The following is a 15,364-nucleotide window of genomic DNA, read 5'->3' as shown; positions in this document are numbered from 1 at the left end:
CCCATAAATCAATCCCCAGTCTTAGATCTTACATTGTTGTCATAGTTTAGGTTTACAAATGCATAAGTAATTTGTGCTCATCTGGATTTGAGTCCCAATTTCAAAACTTTAAATTTTAAATTGAAATCCTTTGCCATATTTTTATTAGTCATTATAAGTCCACTAAAACATAAATTATTCCAGATTGCATGCTATGGTGTTATATTTAAAAACCAACCCTGATACACTTAAATCGGATGACATAACTAAGGAGCACACAAAGTTCTATTTGTAAGTGGATTAAAAAATTAAATTAGTATTACATCATCATCTTAGGTCTATATTCCATGTTTGTTTGCCATTCGCAACCTTGATTCACTGACTTTGACTTGGTTTGATCAATGGATTTGATTGAAGAGAATATGAACACCATGATTTAAAAGATTCCCTCCATGTATATATTTTATAGATACCACCTTTATATATGTATATAAGTGAATCAAGATGCATACATTCCAATTCTTAGAACAATAAGAATCATTTTAAAGAAATTTCAAATTATAACATCTTAATGAATATATTCTTAACTCTTAAAAATCATTTTTATCATATTCAAAATCAAATAATAGTAAATAATAGTAATTTCAAGTTAATTTAATTTACTATATGTAATTTCAATAATTTTAATTATTGACTTCTTTATCTAACTTAATTATTTATATACTTAAACGAATTATTTAGTTATATTAGAGAGTTTATGTGTATTTTCACTTTCAATATTATAAAGGGATTTATATGCTAACAACATTTGCGCAAATAATTTGGATCTTGTACTTATAAAGGGTATATATGATTAGGTATAGGGGATCGATGTGATTTCACCTTCCCTTATGATGCGGTCCCATACTACTATCTTGATATGATTAATAATATAAAATATAATTAATAAAAATAGATTATTATTGTTTTTTAAAAATCAAATCTAAGAAAGGTAGAATATTGGTTTAAATGGGGAAGGTAACACACATTTAATATATAGTAATGGATGTGTTAAGGCGATATATAGATATACAATATAAATATTAGATAGTTATATTTTCATATGGTAAGTTATAATATTATTAGAGATTATATATTTGAATTAAAAGTCGTCTTTTGATTAAATTGTTATAAATATTTTTTGAGTTTATTAAGATTATTTAAAAGTTGAATTTGATTAAAGTACATTTCAAAAATTTAAATTGTAATTAATAATTTAGTCAAAGAACATACTATATTCAATCGGTCTTTGGTCTATTGGTAAAGTTGAAAAATGCTCAAACAACCCTCAAGGAATCAAGTCTTGTTGAGTGCAAGCCTCTCACGCCATACAAGACGGGGTTGAAAACATGTCCCAAGAGACTTTAGCAAAATGGATACCCCTCAATACTTAGCTCTAACCCAAAGATATTTCACCTCTATGATTTAAGATCTATGCTCTCATATCAAATAGCTAAACATTTATATAAATTTAATATAATATCCTAAAAAAAAATGATCATTTTGTCTTTTTGAGTGCAAACCTCTCACATCATTGGAGACGAGGTTGAAATCATGTCCCAAGAGATTTTCGCAAAATAGATACCCCTCACTACTTAGCTCTAACCTACAAAAAATTCATCTCTTTGATCTAAGACTTATGTTTTGTATCAAATAACTAAATGATTATATGAATTTTAATATAAAATCTTCCAAAAAATGATCACTTTTTGACCCTTGCATACATAATGAAATCCACAACATTCGTTGTAACTACCCAGAAGCCAAAACAATACACTTAAGTCACATACGAGGACAACCCAAAATAAAACATTGATAATTATATGAATTTAATATTAAATCCTTAAAAAAATGACCACTTTTTGACTCTTGCATACATAATAAATCCCACAACGTTTATCATAAATACCTAAAAGCCAAAACAATACACTTAGATTGCATAGAAAGACAACCCAAAATAAAGATAACATACAAAGACAACCCAAAATAAATCATCAAACTCCAACATACCATTTAAAAACTTAAGATATAGAAAATTAGCTATAATGATACCCCTATCATCATCCTTAACAATAACGATACTCATCATCTTTTAACAAATTAATCCACTCTGTTTGTTTGAGGTTTGTTCCCCTTTGTGCTGTTATTTTAATTTTTTGATAGCCTTTTGACCATGTAAAGAATCAGCACCCTGATTAACGCTACTTTTTTTTATCAAAAACAAATTAATTATTGAAAGGTCAAACTCCCCTATTGTTGGCCGGTCGCATAGACTCTTTCAATCAATTGAAGAAAATAATGGAAAAATTGCGATGGAAGCAAAGGCCAAATTACACATTTCTATTGAAAGGAACTTGACATCTGTATTGAAAGCACCATACGAACCCTTCAAGTTTTAAAAAAGAATAAAAAATCAATCTCAATCCTCGATTTCTCATCCCCTTGTGCAGTTGATGACAATGAACAGAATAAAATAGCATGTGAAAGGTTGAATCACAGACCAATCTTTATTGTCACAATCCATACTTTCACAAAAATCGAGCTGTCAATCAAAATAATAGAAAGTAGCAAATAAAAACTTTCAAATGAACATTGCGATCTGAAGTAAAATTTACCCACTCCCACCTAAAATATGGCAGTCTGATCAGGACGTACGCAGTTAATTGAATTAGAAGAAACCAGAGTCTGATCAGGAAGTCTGCAGTTAACTGAAGTTGAAGAAAACAGAATCCAATCAGGACGTCCGCAATTAATTAAAGTTGGAAAAAACCACGGCCTGCTTTAAAAAAAGAGGAGAAAAGCGATTTCGATGCAGGAGTGTAAATAAATTGACGGTTTGACGGGCTTTTCTTGACGGTGCTAATGATTGAAAACCGTTCCTTGTTGTAGGTAAGCTATCGAAACGTGAGGTCAGAGACCCTGTTGTAGCTTGCATTTTAATTTTTGCGGTTGGGTTGAGGTGGGTGGTAATCGTGTGGCCTATTTTTGGCCCGTTTTGGTCTGAAATCTTGCAAGTTCTGAAGTGAGGATTACTTGATTTGATCAGATCGGATCTGTTCTGATCAGAATTGAGTTGGGTTGAATTGCAACTCAGTAGTTAAGATGGCTGAAGGCAAGGCTTCCACAATTATCATGATTTTCGTCTTTGTTGTTGATGTTATTGCATTTTCGCTTGCTGTCGCTGCAGAGCAGAGGAGAAGTACTGTAAGTAGCTGCTCTGTTTTTTCCAATTTCGTCTTTGTGCAATGTGACGCTCACTTTGTTAAGAAAAGCTGTGATTACTTCAGATTCTGGTGAATTTGGCAATTTGATTTGTTTTTGAGCTCATTTTAGTTTAGCCCGCTTAGCTGAATCTTGTTGTGTTGATTAACTTATGGATTTGGTTTTACTTGTTGAAGTAGGTTCATTTTCATTGCAATGCTGTAAATCTCTAGATCCGGGTTTTAATCCTTAACCTTCATCTTAATATACATTTTGCTCGTGCATAGGGTTTCGTTTTCCTCATTAGGGCATTATGATTTGGAAGCTCAGATCTAAAAACAAGACCTGAAAAACAGAGTTTTTTTTTCTGTGATCTGTACTGGGTTCTGTCAGATTATGTTCCAGTTGTGAATACCTTTTCGAATTTTATGGGAAAATAGTGTTTAGGCAAGGAGCTAATTTAAATGTCTTTGGATAAGTGAAATGCATATTATAGTTCAGTGAACATGCCATTTGAAGGGAACTATTGGATTCATGACAATTCTTCAGTTGACAACAGTGCTGTAGATCTTTAATTAAGGATTTTCCTTGTTCGCTTTTCTAGGTTTTCTTCATTCTATATCCATGGATTTCATTTTGAGATTCATGGAACTAACATTCCACGGTTAATCCTGTGCATATGGTACCCGCTATAATAACTACGAACTTCCAAGGATTGGTCAACAATTGAAATCTGATCAGGTATAACCCAGAAAGTAGAAGGATTGAAATACATTTATATTTTAAAACGTGAAAAGCTATGCAAGCACAGAAAACTTCATTTTCCTAAGGCCATTATTCAAAGTTAGGACAAGATCCTGATTCAATGCCCCATGAGGTAGGGTAAACTCTTTTGCAGGGCACACATGGGTGATTTGTCATGCAGTTAGGGTTAATGAAGGGCACTCGCCCTCCCGCATCTAATCCATGTCCCCTGCTTAAGAATTCTTCTACAACCGAGCTTTGAAATTGGTCATCCTACAAAGCTAGCATTTGTACCCCAAGATTCATCATCTAAGAAAAAAGTATCACCTGAAAATACAGATATGTAGATCGTATACTATGTGGCCTTTGATATTATAAAAAACAGGATTTTGGAAATGCAATCCGATTCAATTGAAAATACAGATGTGTAGGTCCGAGAGTTTTGTATGGATGGACAATTGACTAATTGACAATCAAACTTCTTTTTAATATTGATTAATGTATTCAATGAATCTTTAGTTGCACCAGCACAATGATTGCACCACTTCCACTCTGTCTATTCAGAGTCTTTTGATCATAATTGCATTTTTTCAATATTTCGCAGGCACAGGTGGTTCCAGACAATAATAGTGAATACACTTACTGTCAGTATGATTCTGACATAGCAACTGGCTTTGGAGTGGGATCATTTCTGTTTCTCTTTCTCAGCCAGGCGCTGCTAATGGCTGTCACACGGTGTCTATGCTGTGGAAAGTCTCTTAGGCCAGGAGGATCTCGTGCATGGTCTATTGTTTTGTTCATTGCAACCTGGTAACTGTACTTCCACATAAAGATATTTGATGTGCATCCTGTTCAGTGTGAAGCTCTTTAAACATTGTTGAAATCATAAATTTCCAAATAGATCACATTGAGTACTCTGAAATAGATTAAATCTGTAAGATTCATAATGCAGGGGAGAAAATTTCCAGATTCTTAGTCAAATTCATTTATTTGTAACAGAATTGACTAACCTATCATTTTGTGAAGTGGTTGAATCCTCAGAGAAAACCTACTAATGTAAAAGGCTAAGGCATGGCTCTAGGAGCATTTTCTCAGTTTATGTGCTTTGTTATATTAAGATGGCTAAAACAACTGCTAAATTCAGTACTAACTCTTACCCTGTTAATTGTAGGTTAACATTTATAATTGCAGAAGCTTGCTTTGTTGGTGGAGCTGCTAGAAATGCCTATCATACCAAATACAGGGCTATCTATAAAGTAACTGATCAGCCTTGTGATACACTGCGAAAGGGGGTATTTGCAGCAGGTGCAGCCTTTACAGTCTTCACCTTTATCCTGAGTGAGCTGTACTATATGAGTTTTGCTAAGGCTCAGGAAGGTGGATGGGCACCATATGGTAGAGAATCTGCTATTGGAATGAGTAGCTATGCTTAGAAGGCAGACATTGTTGGATATTATTCTAATTAGTGACTTTATTCCTTCCCTGTAGGATAGCAGGCGACTCTCGCTTCAGTACTTAACGATTGTTTTTGGGTGGCACTAGGAAATATAATACGAGAATTATGTAGCAAATGATTTCAGACACAATTGAATAAGATAAATGTATTATTTATTTGTATTTTGCTTCCTTCAATATCTATGTTTCTCGACATTTTGGGTTTGAATTCAACTCATGCACAGATGAATCAGTCATTAGAGGCTTCAGAGCAGTATCTTTTCTTTGGTGATTAAGGGTATTTTGGACTTTTACATAGTTTTCTTGACCCTGAAAAAGATAATCCTTGTACTAACATTTTGGTTCTGTGTCATAAATTGTTTTTATTGAAAGCAAGTTTGGATACTCACAATAACTTGGTGAGAGTTGTGTCAAAAGCATCATCATTATTGGGAATGCCCTCTTGTAAGCTTGTGATCAGAATTAGTTGGATTGATGATATTAAAAAATATATATTACGTTATCTGGGGAGGCATCCCCGGTATTTTTTTCAGGTGTCTCTGTCTCGGGGACAGGGGACTCCTAGGGGACGTCCCCATAAATTTCGTATATAGACAGTGAATTTTGACAATGAATTATATAAGAAATTTGACTTTGACTCTCAATTTAACACAAATTTGCCATAAGAACTCTGCTGGTTCTTATATGTTAAGATTCTATAATGTATATGTGCAAAATGTTTTATCCATGTTTTCATATGAATATTTTAAATTTCCTTATATATTTTAATTTTTCCTATTTCTATATAGCTGTCCCCTTTGCCGTCCCCTAACCATCTACAAAATTGACCAAAAAAATCACCGTCCTGAAAACATGTACCCCGTCCCCTGCCGTCCTGTCCCGAAAACTCATGATAACATAGAATATATACTTATATTTAAAAGAAGATTGCTGGCTTAGGTGTCATTCCGTACCAAAAGAAAATGTTTTCATTGAAGCATTGCTATTATTACGTGCCCATAAAGTATGTGAAGAAAAAAAAAGGGCCATACAAGGAGACATGTAGGCTCATGTAGGCACAAGGAGTCATGTAGGCTCATGTAGGCTTACGAGACTTGAACTTGCTCAGAGCCTGAATTGAAACTGAATTTAGATTAATATGCTGAACCAAACATAAAATCGGAACTGTACTTCTCTTTATTTTATCTCTATAATTGAAACAAGGTACACAATTTTGTATGAAAACCAAGTAGGAGATTCCTCCCAACAGGCTTTTATTTATTCCTTAAACTACAATTAATCTTTTCCTAACAATACTTACACATTGTTTTAATATGTTGTCTTTTACTGTGACAAAAAAGCCCTAAATTATGAAATCTTAATTTATGGCTACAATTTTTGCATATTTGACACTTCTACCAAATCAAATATTTTTCAATCAAGTTGTTGATGATAGAATAGCTACGGTCGGAATCTATTAGGACTGATAGAGACAACGTAATTGTCTAATTGGCCTATCGGCCTTGACAATTACGTATACCAGCTATTAATGAAAACCGATATTAAATGCCTAATATATTAAACAATATTAAAATCGATATTAGTTAATGTCTATATATATAATCAATATGAAAAACATTAGCAAATGATTGATGTCGATATATATAATCGGCTATCGATATCTATATTACATTATCGATCTTTATTATCACCGTATTGTCTAATTATTGATGATGTGTGTTATTGCACATAACTGATTATGTTTAAATTGGTTTAGTTATAAATACCAATTAGATTAATGTATCGGTTTGCCTACAAAGGTATCATGTCCATACGTGTAGAGTCAGGACCTCGGGTATCCTATATCATACAATGGAATTCCTTTGGGAGGAATAGATATATTGGATACGATAAGGCGAACGTATAATAATCAGACAATGATATATACATGATACGATAAGGCAGAGATATAATCAGTAGCTAGCAATAAATACACTATTCGTATAGAGAACTATAAGCAATAAAAGGTGGATACATATACAACAGTCTTTGACATATACACATTTAGTTTGTGATATTCACTTGCAATGAATTTGATATACATTCTACAGATTGGATCTCCATCGTATATAGTTTGAATTGACATCAAACGAAGATTAAAGTTCAAATAAAATTTAAAATTACCTACCTATTATAATTTGATCAAAACTTAAGATGGTATCAGAGCCAACATAAGAAAAAGATCAGATCAGATTTATATAGGCGAGACTATTCTCTATATATCCTCGAATTCTTCTACTCCCTGCTATACATCAAAATGGTGAATGGTATTAGATTTGATGATCGACTTGAAGGAGCATTAAACTTCGTATCTTGGAAGTTCAAAGTTATGCTTGCCTTGGGGAAAAATGAATTAGACGAATTTGTGAAAGATGTCATACCAGAACCAAAAGAAGAGGATGAGAAGCTTCAATGGAAGAGAAAGAACAACAAATCAATGAAAATGTTGGTTGACTCTATGAAAGATCATATTGTACCAATTATCTCAAAATTGGAAACGACCTATGACATATTCAAATCATTAGAAAGTATGTATGAGATAAATAACACTAGTAGAGCTCTTGCATTAAACCAACAACTCCATCATGTAAAAATGATCAAGGGTGAATCTATCACCTCATACTTCATGAGGATAACAGAACTGAGAGACCATCTCTACACCATTGGCCACACAATTGAAAGTAAATCTAGTTAACCATGTTGGCCCTCAATGATCTCCCTTCTTCTTGGGAATCATTCATTCAAGGGATAAGTGCATGATCTAAACTTCCTAAATTTGATTGACTGAAGACAAACTGCATTCAAGAAGAGTCAATTTTGGCTACAAGAGGTATTGGTCAAAGCTCCACAAATGAAGATATTCATGATCTTGTCGCACACTCCTCAAAGAGGAAGGGTAAGAAAGGACACTCCAAAAGAAAGAAAGATGAGGAATCAAATGGTGCTCCTACGCACAAAAGAAGGAAGGACATTTCAGAAATCCAATGCTTTAGATGTGACAAATATGGTCACTATGCAATGAAATGTCCAACTAGGACTATACCTCAAGCCTCCATTGCGGATGTTGGTGAGACTATTCCACAAAAGGATTCAAATGGATTCATATTCTGATTTGAAAGAGATAAGTTTTTTTTGGTTGAATAATGTTCATGAATTTAATATGTAGTTTTTTTTTTGTTAATTCATCCAATTACATTATGCGTGTTATTTGTGAAACATTTTTGTCAGTAGATGTTTGCTTACGACAAGCTGCATTTGGATATCTTGTGTTTTAAATTTCTTCAATTTACTATGAGAAATTTGTCCTACATTTAGGATATCTTTAGAATCAAATTCTATTGCTTTTCAGGCTATAGAGTTTTGAAGTTCTATTTGTGATGAAGAGATTAAAATTCAAGAGGAATATGCAGAGGGCTTTAGTGAAGATTCTGAGATTTTGCATTTCTATTTTTTATAAAACAAATATCTACCTGTAGAGGTGCAATAGTTCACTTGTGAAAGCCATATGAAAGCCATAGATGCACTTGTGCTGGTAATGATAGCATCTAGGGTTACAAAGACAAGATTGAGACAAAAGGGCTCTCTCAGTGAGAGGGAGCATACTAAAAGGGGATTTTTGTTCTAAATCTCAAGATGATCATATTCCTGCCTAGGGCTTGATCTTATGATAGTAGATCCATGGCGGTTTTGTATCTAGCACTTCCAACTATATGAGAATCATACCAGATGATGAGAGTCTCCTAAAGAAAGATTTCTTCCATGATTGGGACCATGTGAGCAGGGGATGCTTCTGTGATAGAGGGAGCAACTAAGAGGATGTGCTTCTATTGATATCCGAGGATCTTGGTTATATTGGTTCAGAGGGAGTGGACCATGTCAAGATGGTTTCTCTAGTGATCAGTCAAAGGACTATGATTCATGAGATGGAGACCCATTCATGTAGGCTAGAAGGCCTTTATGCTAACTTCTAGGTCATGATATTCCTGGATAGATGAATACTTGGTGAGCTTGGAATACACGAAGAGTGATGCAGACTCCAACCTTGTATTTCATGAAAGGTCAAAGCATGTGGAGATCAAGTATAACTATGTTAGAGACATGGTGGAAAGGTATGCTATTCACTAATGTATTCTTCTTTTCAAAAAGATGTTTTAAAGTGTAAACTCTTGTGATTGCATTTCTCTTTGAGAGAGACTTAAGGTGAAAGCCCTTATCTACACCCTTTGATATGGTTCATGGTGGATGTCATGTGTGTGACGCCATGACAAACATCACGTGAGAGAGTTGGTGATGATTTTCTTGTACTTGTGTGTTTACCCTCTGGATGAGCCATGGCGAATATCATTGTGAGGTGACGATCTCACAATGATGAACACTTGTACATCTCACCATTATTGTGAGGTGACGATCTCACAATAATGGTTGATATCATGTGAGGTGATATCTATGAATAAACCATAATGGTGGATGTCACGTGAGGTGGTATCTATGGATATGCCATAATGGTTGATATCACATGAGGTGATATCTATAGATATGCCATAATGGTTGATATCTTGAGAGGTAATATCTATGGATATACCATAATGGTTGATATCTTGAGAGGTAATATCTATGGATATGCCATAATGGTGGATATCATGTGAAGTGATATCCATGGACAAGCCATAATGGTGGATATTACATAAGGAGATATCTATGGTGGATATCATGAGAAGTGATATCCGTGGATATGCCATAATGCTTGATATCACTGTGAGGTGATGTCTTTCTCTTCCACAAATAGATGTAGCTATTGTGATATATCATTACAAGAGGTGATGCAACTTATAAAGATTAAGAAGGATTCCTCCCTAGCTAAGAGAGAGTGTTGATGATAGAATAGCTACGGTCAGAATCTATTAGGACCGACAAAGACAACATAATTGTCTAATTGGCCTATCAGCCTTAGACAATTACATATACTAGCTATTAATGAAAACCGATATAAAATTCTTACTATATTAAACAATATTAAAATTGATATTAGTTAATGTCAATATGAAAAACATTAGCAAGTGATTGTTGGTGATATGTATAATCGACTATCGGTAACTATATTACATTATCGATCTTTATATCACCGTATATTGTCTAATTATCGGTGATGTGTGTTATTGCACATAACTGATTATATTTAAATTGGTTTATTTATAAATACCGATTACATTAATTCATTGGTTTTCCTCCAAAGGTATCTGTAGCGTTGTAAATTATACGCACTTGCTAGGGTGGTACAATTTCACACCTAGTTTAGCACTCGCCTTGGCGCATTTTGCATTGCATTTCCCCTTTAGCATTTAATTAATTAAATTAATTAGGTCTAAGGTCCTATTTCATTATCTTCCATATCATAAAGTTGGGCCCTTTTCATTAAAGTGTGCCCCTTTCATTTTATCCCTCCAATACATCATTTAATCAAAAACCCTAATTAGGTCCTATTTTGAACTTGGGGGCTTGATTTCGGGGGTCAAAACATCTCGAAATCAGCTGTAACTTCGAGATTCGCTCTAAAATCATCATATCCGACGGCCCTAAAAATTTGGTGAAAAGTTGTCGGGACCATGGCGCCCGACGTGCACACGGTCCCGGACATTTTTCCCGAAATTTTAGGAGTGCAATCCAATCATAAAATAAAGCTTAACCCCAAGATATTGGTGGGAGATTCAATCTCTAGGTCGGCCAAAAGTTGAAATTAAGACCTAGGGTTTCATATATAAGAGCCCTCTTTCTTCATTTGAAAGGATCCAAATTTTTGGTTTCAAGGGCCTTCTACGCAGCGAAAGAGCAGATCTTTGAAGACTTCAACAACATTCAACATCCATCCATCAAGCATTCATCAATTTCATTCATCCATTTAGGGCTTTGAAGACATTGAAGAGCAATAGGGGATCACCGACTAAAGATTGGCTTGTACCCCTCCCTTGGGGTTGGGTATGATTTCATGTGGTTTTCATATCTTTGCATAAGCCTCATTATATCATTTGTATTAATGCTTTAGATCACTTTGCATCTTGATGTAGAGCATTTACTTTGTCAATTACAAGCAATTAGGGTTTACTTTCTAGGTTGCTCTAGTTTGCTTACTTTCATTTTAGGATCTTGCACACACACAAGGTCTGCACACACAACTTTTACTATATAACTTGGCTATTCGTGGAGGTGGAAATCACCAAAGTGGGGGTTTGAATAAGGCAAAACCCTATATAGCCACCTACAACCCTTTTCAGATATAAGTGCAGATTTCTGAATTCGAAGGACGCTGCAAGTTGCAGATCCGACGGAAGCAGACTGAGACGGGACAACACACCAAATTGCAGAGCAGAAACCTAGGACAGGGGCGTGGGGCGCCCTGGTCCTAACAGGACAGGGGCGCTGGGCGCCATGGTCCCTCAGACAACAATAGTTTTCAGCACTTTTCGACAGCTTTCAAGTTGCCAAAAGGAGCAGTTTCAGGTGCAGAATCAGGTCAGTGGCGCATGCGCCCCCGTCCCGAACATTTCCACTCAGATTTTAACCCCAAGTACACATCTGCATTCTCCTTTTATCCTAATTAGGTGAAATTTTTGAGTTAGATCGTGCTACTTTGAAATCGGATGGTGTTTTTCGGAGTAGCCCAAGGGGTTGGTTTACTTTTGGGCATGCTACATTTGCTCTTCTTTTCTTTTTTGGACATATTTGGCATGGTGCTAGAACTCTATTCAGAGATGTTTTTGCCGGTATTGATCCGGATTTGGATGCTCAAGTAGAATTTGGGGCATTCCAAAAATTGGGAGATCCAACTACTAAAAGACAAGTGGTATAATATGGTATTGCTCCGTTCGTTAATGCAATTGTGAGAAATGGCATCTCAGGAATCAAAATCTTTTGATTCCACTTTTGTTATGGAAAATGTTGTAATTAGTATGAAAGCTATCTCTATTAATTATAAACTACGATCGAATCTATGGAAGCATTGGTTTATACATTCCTTTTGGTTTCAACCTTAGGGATAATTTTTTTCGCTATTTTCTTCCGAGAACCCCCCAAAGTTCCGGATAGAGGGGGGAAATAATTTTCTATTTTTCTAATCCTCCTTCTTACTTATAATAAAAAAAGAGAAAATGACCTTCCCGATCGGGAAGTTCATTTTTTTTCAACTAGTCCTCGTGCTCTTCAAAAGGATCTCGAAGTTGTTCAGAAGGTTGCCCAAAGGCGGTGTATAGGGCATAACCAGTAAAGCTAACAAGTAAACAAGATATGGAGATAGCGACTAAGGTTGCAATTTCCATTGGTAGGTAATCCTATGTATGTATATATACATAATAGTATACAAAGTTAATTAGATCTCAACCAATACTATTGTTTTTATGGCTACACAGACCATTGATGATACTTCCAAAACCAGACCAATACGAACTACTGTAGGAGATTATTTAAAACCACTTAATACAGAATCCGGTAAAGTTGCTCCCGGATGGGGAACTACTCCTTTTATGGGCATTGCAATGGCCCTATTTGCAGTATTCTTATGTATTATCTTGGAGATTTATAATTCTTCCATTTTATTAGACGGAATTCCAGTTAGTTGGGTCTAGAAAAACTAGAGGATCCACCTGGATCCCAAGTTCATCCAAAAGAAAAAGAACTAAGGAAGGCAGAATTTTGAATAGCTTTCATTTTTAGGTTATTACGTTCTGGTAGTTTGATCGTGTAATTACTTTTATCTAAGGATTTTTGGAATTATGGGTGTGCGACTTGTTAAAATTGATCTCTATTCTAGTACAGAAAACTGATATGTTGTCTTTATAAAATAAAGATGCTCCTCCTATCTCGTTAGATATTGCTCTAATAGTTAATATCCGGAGCACGAGGTATATAATATATTCAAGAAAATATGAACTATGGTTTATGCCTGTTTTTAAGACCTCGTGACCAAGCTTCTCATCAATAATTTGAAAGAACTATACTAATGCTGACTAAAGAATGAGATAGTATTCCAGTTTTTATTTTTATTAGTTAGTATATTTCATTAAGTGAGTAACAATGAAATGGGAAGGTTATAACCCATAAAACCTTCTGAGTATTCAAAAAATCATCGGGGTGAAATGAAAATCTGAGGTTTAGATTTATTCATCTATTGAGATCTCGACAAGATAATTCCTATTGATTGTCCATACTAGTTGTTCTCTAGGTGATTTATACCACGAATAGGATAAAAGATCGTTCAAAAGGCCTATAGCGATTTATTTTGCATAAGAATGAGCCAACTTGAAATTTGAGCATTATCACTATGAAGTTTTTTTCCTTCTTATTGTAGGAAAGGATGGATTATTCTCAATCCTCTTCCTTCATACAATGAAATGAAATTTTGTATTTTACAAACAATGTACTTTCTTCAAAAAAGTATTTAAGTGTTCTTGTTTAAGCCATATGAAAGGAAATTTTCATATACGGTTTTCAGAGGGGGAATTTGAGTTTACCTATCTCAATAAAGTATACGATTGGTTCGAAGAGCGTCTCGAGATTCAGGCGATTGCGGATGATATCACTAGTAAATATGTTCCTCCCCATGTGAATATATTTTATTGCCTAGGGGGAATCACACTGACTTCTTTTTTGGTACAAGTAGCTACCGGTTTTGCTATGACTTTTTACTATCGTCCCACCGTTCTAGAAGCTTTTGCCTCTATTCAATACATAATGACTGAAGTTAACTTCGGTTGGCTAATCCGATTGGTCCATCGATGGTCGGCAAGTATGATGGTTTTAATGATGATCTTACATGTATTTCGCGTTTATTTAACAGGTGGGTTCAAAAAACCTCGCGAATTAACTTGGGTTACAGGTGTAATTCTAGCCGTATTAACCGTATCTTTCGGTGTAACCAGTTATTCTTTGCCCTGGGATCAAATTGGTTATTGGGCAGTCAAAATAGTGACCGGTGTGCCTAATGCCATTCCGTTAATAGGAACTCCTTTGGTAGAGTTATTACACGGGAGTGCTAGTGTGGGTCAATCTACCTTGACCTGTTTTTATAGTTTACACACTTTCATATTACCCCTTCTTACTGCTGTATTTATGTTAATGCACTTTCTAATGATCCGCAAGCAAGGTATTTCAGGTCCTTTATAAAAAGGAAATATACATTTTGAATCAGTATTCAAAGCCTATTATTATTACGATATATCATTGCCGCGAAAAGCATGTTTCTCGGATTTCTCCTTTCAATTATTAAGTATTCTTTATTTAATAACAAAGAATTGAAGTAGATACTCATCTCAGACGGAGAAAATGGATTATGGGAGTGTGTGACTTGAACTAGTGGTTAGGCCGTGCAGATCAATTTTAGGATCTGCCATATAAAGATTCAGATCGAAATGTGTCTCTGTCCCAATTTTCTTTCCAAAAATAGGAAGTTTAGAACCTGGGTAAAAGGCAAACACTTTGTTGTCTTCCAAGAGAGTTATTTCTATGATCGAATCCGAATTAGGCTCCGTGAGATCCAGGTAATAGTAATAGCATTACTAAGTAAAATTTATTACTTAAATTATCCTTTCCTTTTCATAGTATGAAAATGCATGCATTTCCCTTGCATTTCAATAGGGTAAACTATCGGAGTAAAAGAAGGGGTCTAAAGAAGGAAAAAGGCCAGATCAGTAACAAGTCAATACCTTGTATGCAAAAAATTGTGAGGGTTGAGATAAACACAGATTACAAGGAATAAGATGATCCAAAAGGCATATTGATTGTGAGCTTACTTGGATACTGAGCATACGAAAAAAGAAAATGATGAATTAACTACAGATCTTCTTAGTTCTTAGTTATACTTATTCTAACGATACGTGGTTCATCATTTTTATTTCAACTAGTGCTCAAGCCGGATGAT

At 34.8% G+C, this 15,364-nt stretch overlaps 1 protein-coding gene across 2 annotated transcripts; it reads left to right on the top strand.

Moving 5' to 3' along the window:
* The first annotated feature begins 2,520 nt into the window (after nucleotides 1–2,520).
* LOC131079540 (uncharacterized) lies at nucleotides 2,521–5,580 on the top strand. Of its 2 annotated transcripts, XM_058017514.2 has the most exons (4): nucleotides 2,521–3,222; nucleotides 4,568–4,773; nucleotides 5,135–5,358; nucleotides 5,452–5,580. In XM_058017514.2, exons 1-4 carry the CDS (start codon nucleotides 3,121–3,123, stop codon nucleotides 5,454–5,456), a joined length of 537 nt encoding a protein of 178 aa, XP_057873497.1. In that variant the 5' UTR covers nucleotides 2,521–3,120; the 3' UTR covers nucleotides 5,457–5,580. The 2 variants fall into 2 exon arrangements, with proteins under 2 accessions (XP_057873497.1, XP_057873496.1); XM_058017513.2 differs by having other exon boundaries at nucleotides 5,135–5,580.
* The last annotated feature ends 9,784 nt before the right edge of the window (nucleotides 5,581–15,364 follow it).

Source organism: Cryptomeria japonica, chromosome 8 (genome assembly GCF_030272615.1).
Source record: "Cryptomeria japonica chromosome 8, Sugi_1.0, whole genome shotgun sequence".
Lineage (NCBI taxonomy): Eukaryota > Viridiplantae > Streptophyta > Pinopsida > Cupressales > Cupressaceae > Cryptomeria > Cryptomeria japonica.
Note: the sequence above shows the minus strand (reverse complement) of the source record. Positions and strands in the feature narration are given on the sequence as shown.